This window comes from Malaclemys terrapin, chromosome 1 (assembly GCF_027887155.1).
Source record: "Malaclemys terrapin pileata isolate rMalTer1 chromosome 1, rMalTer1.hap1, whole genome shotgun sequence".
Taxonomy (NCBI): Eukaryota; Metazoa; Chordata; order Testudines; family Emydidae; genus Malaclemys; species Malaclemys terrapin.
Window position 1 is genome coordinate 19012237 of NC_071505.1, and position 17480 is coordinate 19029716.

At 42.0% G+C, this 17480-nt stretch overlaps 1 protein-coding gene across 1 annotated transcript in view; it reads right to left on the reverse strand.

Moving 5' to 3' along the window:
- Positions 1–412: 412 nt before the first annotated feature.
- LOC128830354 (semaphorin-3D-like) overlaps positions 413–17480 on the reverse strand; it is a 30987-nt gene continuing 13919 nt past the window's right edge. The window contains exons 4-7 of the mRNA XM_054016175.1: positions 16280–16437; positions 14356–14420; positions 11671–11810; positions 413–841 (exon numbers count right to left, since the gene is read on the reverse strand). Of these exons, the coding sequence (XP_053872150.1) occupies positions 413–841; positions 11671–11810; positions 14356–14420; positions 16280–16437 (792 nt within the window). The remainder of the gene's footprint in view (positions 842–11670; positions 11811–14355; positions 14421–16279; positions 16438–17480) is intronic.

Genomic DNA, 17480 nt, shown 5'->3' on the forward strand with positions numbered 1-17480 from the left:
CTTTTACAAATACATCCACATACCCCTGAACTGCAGCCATCTCTGGGGTGGAATGATTAATAATGCACTATAACACAGACTTTAAATCTCATATAAAAATTATGCTAGGGAAGCTGTGAAACACCCACATGTTCATGAATCAGCTTCTTGTGATCTAAGTGTTAGCTAAAAAATCTGAATTTCTGGGGAAAAAACCCAGATTTGGAATTATTGCCTTGAGTGCGATGCTCAAATAAGGAACTTGCCATTTGCTAAAGTATTCCAGTATTCCAGTGCAGTCATATACAGACTAATAATGACTGTGTGTTATCTAGACTCAGTATGAAGCAATATTAATTAATAGGAAGGATGCACAAAACAGAACACAGTATTTTTGCATGTTAAACGTCCTTTCTTTAAATAGACTATAAAACTACGTAGATGTAGGCCTGGCATGTGGGCTGCTGACAGGTTCATGGTGCCTTCGATTTCGCTTTTTCTTCATCTTCTGCATGTGCTTCCATTTTGCCCCACCTTTGTTCCGCTGCCGCCGCTTCTCCCAGTGCCACATCTGTTCACAATATTCATCCAGGCTGAGGCTGGGGCTGCTGACGAGTTGGATGTAAGCCTTGTACCTCAGCCGCGACTCAGTAAGCAAATCTCTCATCCATCTGTCTTTGTCCTCCGTTTTCTGAGTGCTTTCCATGTGCCCGTTCTCTATGACATTCAAATTTGACTTCACAATGGTGTGAATGAACATGTGCTCCTGTGCTTTGCAGTAATACGCCCCTGTGTCCTTTCTCTGCAGGCTACGGATCAGCAGCCCGTATTCCGTTTTGATGATTCTCTCGTCAGCCTTCAGCTGTGAGATTAGACAAAGCAGAAAACAATGCATTAAAAGCACAGGAAAAATAAAATTTGAGTACATGTTAGGTGGGGAGTAGAGGAGACAGAGGGGACAGTTGGCTCAGGGACTGACTATGCAGCCTTTTACCTCTAGGTCACTGGCATATAAGTACCTTAGATAGACAGATGCATATGGAACCATTTGAATTTCAGAGTTCTACTATTCAATTGATAATTATAGTCTCATCAGCATGCCTTAGTTAAAGGTACATACAGTCTGAGAGGATAGAGTCACCAAGAAATAATACAATTAAACAGACCAAAACAAGGGTAAGGTAGCCTACTTTCTCGAAGCAAGAGCTGGATAGTTAGCTGGACAAATCCCATTAGATTGCAAGCTGTTTGGGGCAGGGGCTATCATTTTATTCTGTTTCTACAACACATAGCACAATGGGGTCCTGGTCCACGGCTGGGGTGCCTAGCCACTATCGCAATACAAATAATAAATCAATAGTAATAACAATTAAGTCAATAAGTCTCATTCTGATCTGACACTGGGTTTACAACAGTGTAAACTCTCTTAACTTCAATGTAGTTATGCTTCATTTACACCATTGTAAGTGAGAGCAGAAAAACGTGAATAAGATTCAGGGAGCTAAAATCCAGTGCAATTCTTTTATCATGTAGGGTTCAGGATCTGTGAATGAGAAAACCTACAAAAAAACAGAAATTTAAAGCTAAGGCTGAATTTCTGTGCATTATGTACCCTATTCACTGCAGCATTTGTGGAATTGTACTTGAGATTGTGAAGGCTGTGGAAATACTTGCTATATCTAGCACAATATGACATGTTAGCCACTGGGGTGCTGGTGGCTCAATGCAATTGGTACCTGCTACTTTGCAAATCTGGTAACCTACAAGTGATTTACAAAATTAATTAAGCCTCACAATCCCTCTCTGAGGCACGGATATGTTAGGATCCTTGCAGATGGAGAAACATGGATGCTAAGTGATTTGCCCAAGGTCAGACAAAGACTCAGTGGCAGAGCTGTGAGTAAAGCTCTGTCTCCCAATCCCTTGCTCTAATTCCATACCCCAGGGTACATTCCCTCTGAAGTGCTGATGTTTGAAAAGGAAGCTGGCAGTTCACAGAGTGTGCAGTGTTCTGCTGCCGCACAGAGGCTGCAGGGGAGAACAACAGCGAAGGGATTGTGGTTCAGTTCGATTAGCTCACAATGCAGCATGCACATTAAGCACATCTTCAGCACCACTGGTGGCATTGTTATAATACACAAGGATCCTGTTTAATTCACTATTGTGCTGAGTGCCTCACTGGGAAAAAAGAAAGAAATCTGGAAAATGTCCCAGACTATACATCTGCCCTTCCAGCATATTTCAGAGGAAGATGATCAGGGAAGCATAAAGATGAGTAAATTAACTGTATTCACAGTGGGTAGACTACACACTGTTTTTATGTGAAAAATCTGTAAGCAATTCTTCATCCCTAAATAATATATATAAGTCCTGCTTGCCTGGCTTGCTACCATACTAGCTGAAGTGCTCTTCAGCCAGATATGTGCAGCTGCCTGTGTGCCATTGATGACCCATTCAGAGAGCACAAGTCAGCTACTAGAAAGGCAGGGTGGTCTACTGAACGGAACTCGGCTCAGCTGGGGCTTAGTGGTGGGTTCTGTTTAGTTCTGTCACGGACACACAATATGGCCTGAGGCAAGGCAGCTCCGGGCTTCAGTTTCCTCATTCATAAATTGGCGACAAGAATACTGACTACATCACAAGGGGGAAGTCAGGCTTATTTAATAAGTGTCTGGCAAGTGCTTTGTGATCTTTTGATACCAGGCACTATATAACCCCAACGTTTGTCTGAGTTAAAATAGCTTGGTCATGGTCAAAATACAAGTACATTTACAGCAGCTAACAGTCCTGCAATAGCGGGGAGATGGACTAAGTAATTCAATAAGTCTTTTCCTTCGCTAGATTCTATCACGTGGGGCAGTTTTACCAATCTTTTCAGGATGGCATCCCCTTATTTGAAGTAAAAAAAAATTTGCAAACCCCTTGCGCTTACTGTAAGGTAATAAAAATGTATCAATGATAAAGATAAGCCTATATAATTTATTTGTGTGTGTGTTTCACGCTGCTAAGAGACAATACTTGACCCTGAAAAGTAAGGCTGTGTGGGCAATGGTGGAGAGAGATTTTCTTTGGTTTAGATTATAATAAAATTTTCAATACCTCACAAACCTCCCCCATCTCCCCAATTGCCTTTCATGATCCCCCCTTTCTTCCCCCATAACGATTGTGACTCACCAATTAAGAAACATTGACATGGATATCTGCTGGGTAGCTGAGGAAGACAGAGAAATATAGGGTGGGATTTTCAAAACTGCTCAGCATTGGCCTTTACTCCGTTGCCATTAGAACCCATATGGATTTCAACAGGAGTAGAGTATGACCGAGTGAGCTTTCTTGAAAATTTCATCTAGACATGGCATTGTATTGTGTCAAGTGATACCACAACATTTGGTATCCTGTAAAGATAGAATGTGAAGGAGATCTTTTAAGTTTTTGAAAAGGCCTATTTTAAGGATAAGGGTTCCCTCATTTTTTCCTATGATTATTTCTAAGGTCACCCAAAGATGTATTATTAAGTGCCTTCCAAAACAGAAAGAAAACAGAATGCCTTCTCCTAGGTGCTTAGAAGGCCAAGATTATGCATTTAATCAGCATGGGCATGGCAGTATGAGGAAAGGTTTTTAAATAATTCTGGGAAAACATGCCTTAACCTGGTTAATTTCATGTAGGCATAATGGCAAAGGTGGATCTTAAAAAGGGGCTTGAATGAGTTGAAGGTGGTGTCTTTTCATAGAAGCTCAAGCAGCTCATGCCGGGAGTAGGGACTAGTGTGCAAGAAAGTGCAAAGAGGGCTGTGGGTAAAGTTGATGACCAGGGCGAAAAGTCTGGTGTCGCTGGTGGAGCAGAAGAGATGACACAATAAGAGACAAGAGGCTCAAACCGCTGCTGAGCCCAGGTAAGGGAGTTTCAAAGAGGCATCCTGTGGCTCCATGGCAGCGTAGTTTTGAGCAGATTGAGGGCTGTTCTACACTATGTCCCAGCTGTAATGTCCTCTGAAGAGCTGTTTGTCAGCTGGGGATCACCGGAGTACAGCTTGCGCTGGCCACATCTCTGATTTGGGTGGCAGAGCGCCAGTTACATTGGCTTTGGGTAACCAGACATCCTGATATTATAGGGACCATCCCAATATTAGGGGCTTTGTCTTATATATGCAACTATAGCTCCCCGCAAAAAAGTGTGCCAATTTTTCACACTTGCTATCTGGTCGCCGTATATTGGCTATACGTCAGACCTCCTACAGTAAGGGAATCTCCAGCTGGCTGGCTAAGCTGGCTGTACACTGATTCAAAGAAACCACAGTGGGGCTCAGCCTGTTGTCAGGTAAAAGGAAGGTCAGAGCTATGGAGGATCTTGAAGAATCTAGAATTGGAAAACAGCTGTTTGGTCACTTAGTCCATCTCTGTACTAATTATTACCATGTGTTATTTGTAATACAGTAGCCTTCATATGCAGTTTGACACAGTATAGTTATAAATGTGCTAAACATTGAGGTTCCCATCACTTTCCTTGGGAGCCCACACCACAGGCTAACATCACTAAAGTGTTTGTGTCTCTTAATCCTAATCAATCTCTACTTCTACTTTTAATTAATAAGGTTCTTATTCAATGTCCCATTTACATGTTGATTATTGATTTATGGTGCCTGTCACCCCCTCCTTTTCTGTGTCTTCTTTGTTCATTCCTTTCTTATTCTCTGACAGGATGAAATTATGGCTCTGATTTCACACATATTGAGCCATACTTCATTATTGTTTTCCCTCCCACTTCTCTTTTTTGGTATCCTGTTTATGTTGTTTTACCCATAGGTTCAGAACTCTTCCTGACTTTCCTCTCTACATTTTCCCCCACAGGACTCTGGAGTTTCATAAACACCTGGCATTTCATTACTTGGTAGTAGATCTTTAACCTTTCACTTGAATACTTAATTTGTTCTTTAGTTCCTGACCTGCAGACGTAAAACATGTTTTATTAAATTTTGAGTATAGTGAAAAGCCTGGTTACGTAGGAGATATCATTTTATTTCTGTCATATGTGGTTTCATTATTTTTCAGCATATCATAACCAATCATTCTGCTGGAGCTATAACGAGTTTTGTTTAGCAATTCAGAAGACCAGAGATTCCAATTCAATAATATGATTAACTTTAAGCAGGTATTTTTAAGCTGAACATATGATTAAGTGTTTTGTTGAATCAGAGCCAATATTGTGAGCCACAGAAATTAAGCAGTTATCAACATTTATCGACGTAACTTTTCTGGTGTCATGTAGTTGCTTTGATTCAGCCTGGAAATAGGTTGCAGTGTGCATGCTATATCTTCTCAATGACAAGGTAGCAGAGTTGGACAGCATTCTGTATATTCTTTCAGCAACTTTTAAATAGTTTTTGATCCTTGATATAAAATATTAAATAAAATATGCAGAAAATGCCTGGCAAATGAATAAGAGGTTCATTTATATTAATTGCTTGAATTTTACAGCATGAATTTAGCAATGGGGGGAACACGCATTGCCATAAGGATGGCAAATCTTGAAACAGTCAGATGGAAAACAACTAAGGATTCAAAAGTGGCATGGCATCACGTTAGGTCACCATCTTTTGTCCTTTATAAATGGTGTGTTTAGATGGCTCCCTTATTACAAATAATTCACATGTGAACTCTTTCACAGTTAAAACATTGCACCTGTCTGTGAGAAAATAGCGCTTCAAAGCCTGCCTTCCCTCATTAATCAACATGTGAAAAAGCACTAGAGGTAAAGCTGAGCTAACCATGGGTTAAATGTTACCACTGAACAAAGAAAGGGTGGAAGAAACAAAAATAGGGAGCGTTCACTGAGAATTCTCCTTGGTCTTCATTATCAGTGGCCTATATCATCATTCCATTGAGGACGTGGATCTTTTTATTATGTGCCATGTTGATACTGTTATATTGAGAAAAATAATAATTGAATTCAAACTCTTTTTTACAACATCTATTTGAACTTAAAAATCTAAAGGAAAAATGAAGAATGTGTGGGAACATAATAGAGAGACAAGGTGGGTGAGATAATAACTTTTATTGGACCAACTTCTGTTAGTGAGAGAAACAAGCTTTTGAGCTTATACAGAGCTCTTCTTCGGTTTTTGGGACATAATGTCATTATGTATGGAGAGACATCAGTTCCACTATAGGCAAGGTTGAAGCTAACTTCCCATTGGAAGGGTAATTTTTAAACTCCCACCCTACGTTTACCCAAATCAAATCAATCTCCCTGAATTTCCACATGGTATATCTCAGCTCAGGATATAATTTTTTCTTGGAAATTGTGGAAAAAATAATGGTCTGATTTATGGACTTCAAGGAATTAAAAAACAAACAGACAAACAACAACAACAACCCACCACCGCCACCTAATTGGTTAAAGTAAAATAGAAGTGTGAAAGAATCATTGGTCAACAAAATGAAACAGTTCAAACCTTTAAAGAGTAAGTTGACCCTGCTGTCAATACCAGGAGATTTCCCCAAGAAAGCACATCACACCACTAACTAATGGTAAAAAGCAAATTGGCTGCACCTTTAATTAAATTCAACAGCAAATTAGTCAATAACTACCTTCTATGACATTCCATCCCTGCTGGGCAGTGTGTATTTCAATCTGGCCCAGAGTCCCCACTAATCACCATTCACTGGGTCCCAAGACAAAATTCGCTTCTCAAATAATTGGGCCTGATACAGGATGGTGTATTCTTAAATCTTCACTCGATAATAAGGTCTATGCCCATAAGTGCTCTTCTCTGCCAAACTTAGCCCTCTTCTCCATTCTGCTTTCCTCTGACTCTTGGGTTTGGGGTTGAATAGTCACAGAATCTATCTACAATCACCACCAGAAACTCATGCCCATGACGTTGTGGCCAAAGAAAATAGGCTGTAATCACACAAAAATCATCAGCCACTGACTAAACCAACAAAGACCAATGCCTCACTCACCAATTCACCACCAAAAATATCAACAAAACAGATAACAAACAAATATCTACAAAACAGAGATAACTGCCAGATGCAACTGAAGCCCAATCCCTCCAACCAGGGCAAAATGCACTTAGGGAAAAAATGCATCCCTATCTCCAATATGATGACCACAGCAATAGAGTTCAGTGTCCTACCAAACACATACCTTTCAAAGAGGATTACCAACCAGGCTGGATAGCCCAATCCATGGCTAACATCAACCAGCGAACATGGGGTGGGACAGTGGGAAAGAGTGAGCTGGTGGTGAAGAAGCTGAAATATGCTGAGGCTCCCCAATGTGTTATCTTCCATCACCCACATCATGCAAGGAGTTAAACCATATCAATTAATAGGCTGTCGTTTCAAAACATATGGCTTGCTATGTCCCATGGAAAGGGACATGACAGCCTGGCAAACCTGTGGCCACAGGAGACTCTGGGTCAGAGACAGACGAATATTTTTAAAAACCATAGGAGGCCAATGTTAATAGCTTTGCAGGGAACACTGGGTTTGCTTTTTCTCTCCCAGACACCTATTATGTACATAACACAACACATAGGAATTTAAAAAGGAATAAACAAACAGCAAAGCTTAAGCTGCAGGAAATTCAGCACATTAAAGCCTTACGAATAAATGATGTACAGGTTTTTTTATTAATCCAAGTCACAAAAATGTTCTCCGACAAGTCAGTGACTAACCTTCCAAATATGGGAGTAAACATGATCAATTGCGTGAGCAACACTAAATACAAAAGCACCAGATAATTGACTCATGACCCACCAAACCGCAGGGAAACGCACTCCCCCTGGCAGCAGAATGACCTGGTGACAGCTCCTGTACCACAGGAGATCCTGTCCCCTCCCATAGGCCATTCTGACTGGAAGTAGGATTCTGAACCATGACCTTAAAGGTGAAATGCAGGAGACATCCTGCTGGGCCAAAGGCTCCCAATCTAGTCTGGATTTTGCCCTTTCTCTCCCCTCAGGAAGCTGTATTGCATGTCATGGACAAAGCGTAACCATCTATTTGTAAAGTGAGGTTTAAAGATCTGCTGAAACATTCCAGCTACACCACTGTAACTAAAAGTCTGTAACTTAAGTTCCAGGTGCACTGAGTCATTCACAAAGCATGGTATCGTCATCACAATAAGTTATACCTTTAAGACATGCACTACAATAACATACAGTGTTATTAGAGAAATATAACGCAGGAAGAGAGAGCAGAATATAGAATTGTAATGGGAAAAGTTATGGTAAGGTATTGACTGAGCAAAGATCAGGCTACATATTAAATACAGTTACCTTATTTCTGTTACATATGGTGTTTTAGTCAAAGTAAAGTGCATTAAAAACCCCTCAACTTAATATCTCTCTATCTTTGGATTTTCTATAGAGGCCATCTGTGTGGTATCCAACACTGAGGGAAAAATTTCAAACATGGGTGCCCAAAGCTAGACCATCTCAATAAAAAGAGCCTGTGGTTCAGAGATGCCAAACACCAACAGCAGGGCCGGCTCCAGGCACCAGCCTGGCAAGCAGGTGCTTGGGGCAGCCGCTCCGGAGAGGGGTGGCACGTCCAGGTATTCGGCAGGAATTCGGCGGACAGTCCCTCACTCCCGCTGGGAGCAAAGGACCTCCAGCCGAATTGCCGCCACAGATCGCGATAATGGCTTTTTTTTTTTTTTTTTGGCTGCTTGGGGCGGCCAAAACCCTGGAGCCGGCCCTGACCAACAGGAGTAGTGAGTGCTCAGCATCTCCTAACAGCGAGCTGATTTATTTAGGTGGTTACACATGAATTTACAGACCTTACTTTAGGTACCCTATTTGAAAATGCAGCTTTATTATTTTTTTCTTTATCTTTAAAAATAACAAAAGAAAGAAGAGCATTGTAGTTGTATTGGTCCCAGGATATTAGCGAGACAAGGTGGATGAGGTATTATCTTTTTCTGGACCAACTTTGATTGTTCAAGACAAGCTTTCAAGCTTATACAGAGCTCTTGCCAACAGCAGTTGGTTCAATAAAAGCTATTTCCTCACCCACCTTGACTCTCTAAAAGAAAGAATTTTTTTTGTTTTGTTTTGTTTTGTTTTGTTTTGTTTTGTTTTGAAATGCACCATCAGGATGATTTTGAAAAGGGAAAAAATGGTTGCCCCATTGCTTACGATAAGAAAAACTAGACTGGGTCAACATACTAGCAGATGGAACATAGGAACAAGCATTCACCGGCAAGGATGGAGATGAGCTAATAGATCTATCCCATCTCTAATTGCTATGATCTTGTAAGTAAAAAAGGACTCTGGCTGGGGAATTTGGTGGGGGGAAAAAGTATAAGAAAAAAAAATCCAGAACATGAGCTCCAGCATCTATTTTATCAAGATAAAACATCATGTGTATACTCCCATGGATATACTGGCAGCATGTGATAAGAAACTCTTTGCTTGTAGTTAACATCCATAACACAGAAAAACAATTTGGAGAGTTTTCTTCTCAAATGTGCCCAATGGTTAATGTAGCATTTTATCAAAACTTGACTTTTCTCATATAAACACGTCAGATTGTTTACATAGTGCGAGCCTAGTAAACATTGCCTTGAAAGGCTGCAAATGTGTGCTGGGATGCATATTAGAGATGCAAGTGCCATAAAACTTATGCACACCCCTCCTTATGCCTTTCATGCCAGATCCTTGGTTCTATTTTTTGAACCAGCTGTGGAATCTTGTGGTGTAGGGGAGTCCCTGGGTGGCATAAAACCTATATGGCTCACTCTACACTACCTGTTCTCATAGCCCGGCTTAGGGAGTGGGGCCATAGCATTCTGGCATATTGGCTATTTGGAGCTATTACAAGTTGGTGAAAGTTTGCTCAGCCCTTAGCCTGTTCTCATGTAACCAAAGGCCAGTTTGGCCTTAAGCCAGCTCAAAGAACAAGTGAGATGGAAAGGTTCTTTAAAGACATCTTTGTTTTGCCCACCATCAGTTGCACTGATTGAGTCTTCGATTTCTAACAAAATCTGTGTTTTTCCAAACTGGGTTGAACAAAATCCAGGGAGGAAAACTAGTCTTGTTAAAGCATCAGACAGAGAGCCAGGAGTTTCAATTCCTGATTTAGCTACAGGAATGGACATTAGTAACCCACCAACCCTGTTGTATCTAAGTTTCCCAACCTGAAAAATGAAGATGATCATGCTTAACCAACTTTGCAAAGCACGTTCAGATCTAAGAGGTGTTAAACGTTATCAATATGAAATAAACCCTCTTCAGATGTAATATTTGGTTAATTAATGTTTGTAAATTCTTTTGAGAACCTTGGTTAGGTATCACAGAGGTGAAAGGTAGTTTTTATAATGACTGTGGCTCATCTAAACCCCAGTTCCAGTTACCTGGAACACAGTTAAGCATGTGCATCAATCCCTTTGAAAAGAATGGGACTTAAATAATTGCTCAGTTGTTTTCATAAATTGGGTTGGATGTAATCATATACTTAAGCACTTTTCTGAAGAGGGCCACTAGTGAGGTAAGGAATACAACTTCCTGCACAAGAGAGTCAAAAATAAAACAATTAGGGCAAGAATTACAATATTTCTGGAGTGATAAATATAGGTCTTCCAAGCCATGCATAGCACAGTTCTCAGTTTAGCCACCTGTGTCTGTTGGTGTTCTTTGGCCATTCTCAAGACATACCAGCAGGCCTGCTGATCAAAATACAATATAATTTTTCAAGTATTGATGGATGTCAAAATCAGCCACAGCTGGAATTTCTCATCCCTTAGAAAGAAAGAGATCAATCTTGCCATCACAGTCAATGGGAGAGTTGCTAGTGCCCACAATCAGTGGAAGGCTGAGCCATAAACCATGGTGTATATTTAATAGTTCCTGTAGGACTCTGATATTTAAACTCTGCTTGAGCTTGAAAAAAAAACCAAAAAACAATTCAATCTGGTTCAGATCCAAAGGCATCTGGGATGAACATTGAACAATAAAGCTCATCTAAAACCTTCGACCATCTTACCTCCCCCTTTTCACTACCACCACAGTTGTGATGACTACGCAGGTGGTAGGGAGTGGCCTGAGATGAAAAATAGCTTCTATGAGGGCAAAAGGCATTCTCTGTGAGGGGTCCTTAGGTTTGAAAGTCAGTCCAAACCAGTCCCAATGTGTTGACCTTCAGGACATGCTCTAATGCCCATTTGTTTTTCACTAGTGTGAGAGGACTCCATGGGAAATTATAAAGATTGTAAGGCAGGAAACATCTCGGGTGCTGGTCCTAAGGTTCTCAGATACTAGCGTGATGAGGGTGATATGTAAACTTATAGAGAACAGAAAATTCTGAATATGTTTTTGGCTGCTGAGTTATTCCATGTGTTAATTATTGGGGGAAAAGGTGTTATTGGAGTAGTCTGTCTTTTTAAAATGCACCCAGGAGTGCTTAGAGCAAAGGTTAGGTTCTCTCTCTCTCTCTCTCCCTTTTTTTTTTTTTTTTGAATGAGTTTATAAATCAGAATAAATAAAATAAATCTGCCCATAGTACAGTGCAAATGGCCTCTCTCCCACCCTCTTTATGCCCTAAATAGTGATACCAGAACACTACGTGATCCCTAAGGTGAAGCAAGGAAAAGAAAAACATCTACTAATCCCAATAACTCCTGCCTTCGAATACTCAGCTGAATTTTCCACCGAGGAAGCTCGCCTTGATACCTATAACTTACCTCTTCTCGATGTTCTTCTCCAAAGCGTTGAATATACCACCTAATAGAGGCTTGCTGGGACTTAGGAATGCATTCCAGAAAAGTTGCATTAAATTCAATGCCAAAAATCACCTTTTCATCAGCAGTTTCATGACTAATGCCTGGAAAGCAAACATGGTACTGAAGATTAACCCTGACCTGATTTTTAAAGCAATGATAAAATAGACTGATTCAGAACAGATGCTATAGGAGCAAGTGAATTATAAAATAAGCAAAAGGAAACTTAACTTTTAGCTTAAAATCTAACAGCTAGGACTTAGAGGCAGCTGCTAACTTTCCTCCAATGCAACTGTTTTTTAGAGCAGTTAATACGATCTGTACCACTGACTTACTTAACTTTAAAGAGATACAGCCACTGCTGGTGAATTCAATATTTTACCTGCATTTTTCCTCTGCTCCATCCTCTGTGCATCCAGTGGAGACTAAGCAGAGTAGAGGTGGGGTAGTCATAAGTGCTGGTTGTAGTTCCATCAATTCGGAGAGCCACCAGGGACCGCTTTAGCACCCTGCATACTTTAGAGCAGCCTCAAGGCTAACTGAAATCACTCCCTTTTAGTGGTCATCTACTAGGCAGTTACTGCTGGAGCTCAGTGTGTTCCAGATAGGGCACTGAACTAGAAGTAAGGAGACTTGGCTTCTTCTCTTGGCTCTGCCAATGACCTTGAAAAAGTCACTCCACCTCTCTGTGCTGTTGTTTCCCCTCCCAGCCTTTGTCTGTCTTGTTTATTTAGATTGCAAGATCTTCAGAGCAGGGATTGCCTCTTGCACTCTGTTGGTACGGTGTCTAGCACAATAGGGCCCCAGTCACAACTGGAGCTGGGAGGTGCTATCATAATATAATTATTATATATTATTAATACTTATTATTATTAATCTGCCAGGGGCTGGAAGTGGGATGACACAAGGCCATCTGAACCTGTTTTACAGCACCAGGGGAAATACCCACCTAGCTGCTAATACATTCCATTTTTGTATAATACATAGCCATACATTCCATTTTTGCCACCATATTTGGGCTCAGGATTGAGTTTATATTAGTGCAACATCTAAGTAATTTTGTATTTGTTCATCAAAGACAATAACTTCAATAACCATTTCTCTACAAAGAGATACCTGACAGCAGCAGTCGGGCTGGCATCCCTACAGTAACCCTATGCTCTGTGGCATATCTCAGATACCACTATGTAGTAATTGTGGGGTGGATTGTGAGAGTGCAATCCCAGCCCCGTTGAAATCAATGGGAGTTTGGCCGTTAACTTCAATAGAACCAAGATTTCATCCTGACTTTTTAATGAGCCCTGCAGTATATATGCACAGTGAGAGCCCAGTATACCATGCAACAGACTGGTCTTTGATTTCATGGCAAACAGCCCTAATTTTGGCCGCAAAATATGTTGAGTTCTGCAGCAGGCTTCCAGCACCACAGTGACGTGAAAATTATCAGAGATTGATCAAAGGGAACAGCTTCTACTAGGTCAAAAATTAAACACGGCAATACTATCAATACTGTTGTGATTAGGGATGTGAATATTGGCTAATAAGGTTAACCGGTTAAACAATTACAATTATATCATTTAACTGGTTAACCGTTAACTGAGGTCACTCTGGCTAGCCTGGCATAGCGGGGGCTGGGGTCACTCCAGCTGGCAGCACAGTCCAGCGTGGCCGGGGCTGGGGCTGCTTCGGCCCACCTGGGGTTCCGCCAGCCCAGCCAGTGCGGCGCAGCCAAGGCTGTGGTCCCTCTGGCCGGCCGCCCCGACTTGACCAGGGTTGTGCCTGCCGGCCCCATGTAGCCGGGGCTGGGGTCCCTCCTGCTGTCACAGGGCCGTCGTGGTTAACGGTTAAACGGTTAAGGTCAGTTAACAGTAAGCCTAATGCTAACTGGTTAACCGTTTAACCTTTTACATCTCTAGTTGTGACTGGGCTGTTCATTTTAATAATTGAATGTAAAAACCCCAGACTAACTCAAACTTCAGTTTTGAAAGCTTTTCATTTATTTTACGCTGCCACAGAAATTGCAGCGTAACCGCAGGATTTAGCATTGACAGTACACTTTGTAAGTGAACTGCAGCAGTTGCCAAGGGAGAGAGCCAGACTGTTTGGCAGCTGGGAGAGGGGGATTTCTTGTTGAGGGAAGGGGAAGGCTCTTGTTAATGGGGGAGTGTTTAAGTAGCTGCAGGGAGGGGGAACTGGAGGGTTTGGCAGCTGGAACAGGGGTTGGGACTTTTGTCAAGTGTGTGTATGTATTAGGGGAGGAAGAAGGAGCATTTCCTGCTTCCTCAGAGGTTTTCTTACTTGGATCTCTCTCCAGATACTCTGCAAAGGAGTGGAGGTCCTGGCATCTCACTCATGGTGCGGTATGGGGTATTCATATCTATTGCCTTATTTCCCCACTCATGTGGGTTTCTGGTGGTATCTCCCTCCCATGGAGTATGTGTGTGGGGGAGTTGTTTTCACCATTTACTTCTTTTAAGTTCCCATGGCTCAGTGAGACTAACTGCTGGATGAGGGCTGAATGGAGAGTATTTGGGGATTCTAACTGCCTCGGCATTAGCTGCCCAGATATCTCCAGAGGCCTAGTTCCAAAGAGCATAGTAAACAGACAGACACACTGACCGTACACATTTTGTTGGAGCAAATAGTTACTTTCTTCCACATCCCAGCACTGGGCAACTGGGTCTCCGTATTTGACATCTTGCCTCCTGGCTCGCCTATAACAAGAGCATTAAAATGTGTAACACTTGAGGCATAATTGCTGGAATTCAGTAACAAAATGCAGAGGAGCTCGGCAGATGTGGGACCGCAGCACTTCTGCCCTATCGTTGGCAATTACAGCCCTAAGTAAATCCAGCCTCCCTCTCAAGTGGCATGTGGCACAGAGAGATTTGTACAAATGGCACAAAGAGACAGGCCGGTGATTTAAGAAAATCACTCTGGGGAGAGAGATCTGCCTAGAAGAGGGTGAGGAGGGCAATCAAGTGGCAGAGACAGCTTCCAAATCAGCTATAGGAGCTCTGCCAGATCCAAAGGCAGAACAGATGTTGTGATCTGGTGGGCCAGATCATCTTGGAAACCATCAGAACTCTCAACACCCTACGTCATGTAAACCTACGAGCTTCAACAGACCACATTCCTGACTCAATTCAAGGCCAACACAGTGTAATGTCAACTACTGAATTTTCTAAAACAAGCAATGCTGGAAAAGCGTAGGTGCTGCTTCAGATGGAACAGTTTTGAGAACAGCAGCTGCAGCGTACGGTTTGGGGAACTTTATGTAGAGATGAACAGAACAGGAGATTGGGAGTCAAGATTCCTGGATTCTTTTCCCAGTTCCGCTATTTAACTTGCGTATTGATCTTTGGGAGAATTACTTAACCTCTCTGTGACTGTTTTTAGGTTTCATTAAAATAATATTGATAATGCTTAACTCTTACAAACTTTCATCCGTAGATCTCAAGAGGATAAATCTGATTATTTTCATTCTTCAGATGGGGAAACTGAGGCACAGAGAGGCCAAGTGACTTCTTTTTCAGGTGAATTGTTTATATGCCAAAACATGCAGTTGCAGCCAAAAAATCTTTTGTGTGGGAGAGTGGGGAAGAATATTTTGTAATATTCTGATTCAAACTAAATTTTGTTTCAATTTTTTGGAACTGCCAGCAATCTGACCTGGGAAAAAATGCCTTTGCAACCTCACATGTGACAATCAGTTAAATCCCATGAGCACGAATTATGAGGACTGCCCACAGGACAGTTTCGTCGAAGGGGTGGAAGAGGCGGCTGAGGAAAAACCTTGGAATAGTGGCATGAACTGAGAAATTCTGGCTGACCCAGTCAGAATGCTAGGAGGGGGAGCTAATGCCAACTCAGTAACTCTATTAGCCTTCTAGAGTACAGCATGAAATCCCTCCATCTGGCTCAGGGAGAGTTCAGATATGGCTCCCGTGGTCCTTTCTCTTTTGGGAGGCTGGTGCTGCAGCTGGTATTAGCCCAGCAAAGCACTTGTGTAACCTATACCAACACACTATGGTTCTCTGTTCTTCGCTAGTCTATGGATAGAGGTTTGTAAACTCTAAAGCACTTAAGCCATGAGACCTGTGTCTTTTAGCTCATCCTTTCAGTTCCTGCTGCCGATGACCCACCCAGGGGTATCATGTGAGAGTCACACTCCGCATTGTGATTGTGCCTGGCTCCCATGCAGAGGCACAAAAATGGGAGGCTCCTTGAATCACTTCCCTCCTTTGCACACTCATGCAGAGTCAGACACAATCTAGCCCTTAGCCTCATAACTTGGTATCTTAAAACATGTAGCATAACAATAAGTATCGTGATCTTGTTATGTTAGACGCCCTAGAGCAGTTATCGCTATTCATATTAAAGTGCTGCACTGTTTTCACAGCACTCCCACCAAAACATGGACAAGGTTATGTCTACAAATTCCCTAAACAGCATGCTGAAAAAGTGCAACTTGTTTTCGCTGGCATAGAAACTCAGTGGGAACCTCTGAAGCCCTTAATGTAGAGAACATGAGTGGGTGGATTTTCCATAGGAACTCTATACATATTCTTACCTTTTAGAAGTTGGTGCATATCTGGAACATGAGTTTCCATCCCAAGCGCAGTATGGGTCTCTGGCAAGGCAGCAGTCTGCACAAGCCTTCCCATACGTGTGACATCTGTGCAGGGAGAGCTGAACCAATCCATCTTTGGAACCAATGTACAATTGTTGCTGCAAATCAGGCAAGGCAAATGAATTAGAAGCTTTCTTCAAGCAATTATTTTAAATGTTCTCTTTCTCGCTACCACCCTCGCAATGTTGGCCCAGATTGTATTGAACGGGAGAGAATTTCACATTCATTGTAAAATGTTGCTCAGTGCACTGTGTGCACTGGCCAGTCTCCATCCATTGTAGATGACATGATGTTGGAAAGGGGCTATGGAACTGGAAGGACAAGGATCTAAAACACTGGTAGGATGTTGGCATGAATATACAGTATCAAAAATGAGCAGCAATCCACAACAAAAGTAACTTTACTAATAATTTGATAGAGGAAGATAGATCTTGATGTTAAGTTCAACAGCCGTGGGGCTCATTTCTGGTTTATGTCTTATGTTCCTAAAAGCTCATGCTTCAGAGTTTCAGACGGTCACCTGCACAGGTCAAGAAGGGATTTTTTCCCCTCCAATATATTTATCACCTTCCTCTGAAGCATCAGGAATGGCTGTGGCTGGAGATGGGATATTGGATAAGGTGATCCAGGGCTCTGAGGTGACATTGAGCATTCTCTCTCTGAGGTGCTTGGCTGGCTGATTCTTGCTCACAGGGTCTAACTGACTGTCACATGTGAGGTTGCAAAGGAATTTTTCCCCAGGTCAGATTAGCAGTGACCTTGGGGCTTTTTGTCTTTCTCTGCAGCATGTAGGTGCAGGTCACTTGCTAGGATTACCTGGGTATATCTCACCTAATCATTTCCCTGCCATTGCAGGGATCTCAGGTACTGTGCACCTCGGGCTCTCGCCTACTCTCTGCATGTAGCATATAACATTCAGTTTCTTGTGGGCTCTAATACTTTGTTCTAATTTCAGTTGTTGGATTTAGTGTGCGGGTCCTGGGTGGTGTTGGTGGCCTGTAACATACAGGAGGTCAGACTAGATGGTTTGGTAGATGGCCAATTTTTGTTGTGTCTGGAAAATATGTGTGTATTAACTTAATTCACAAATCCCACATCCATATGACTAAGGATTTGCATCCATGAGTAATTACCAGTTTGT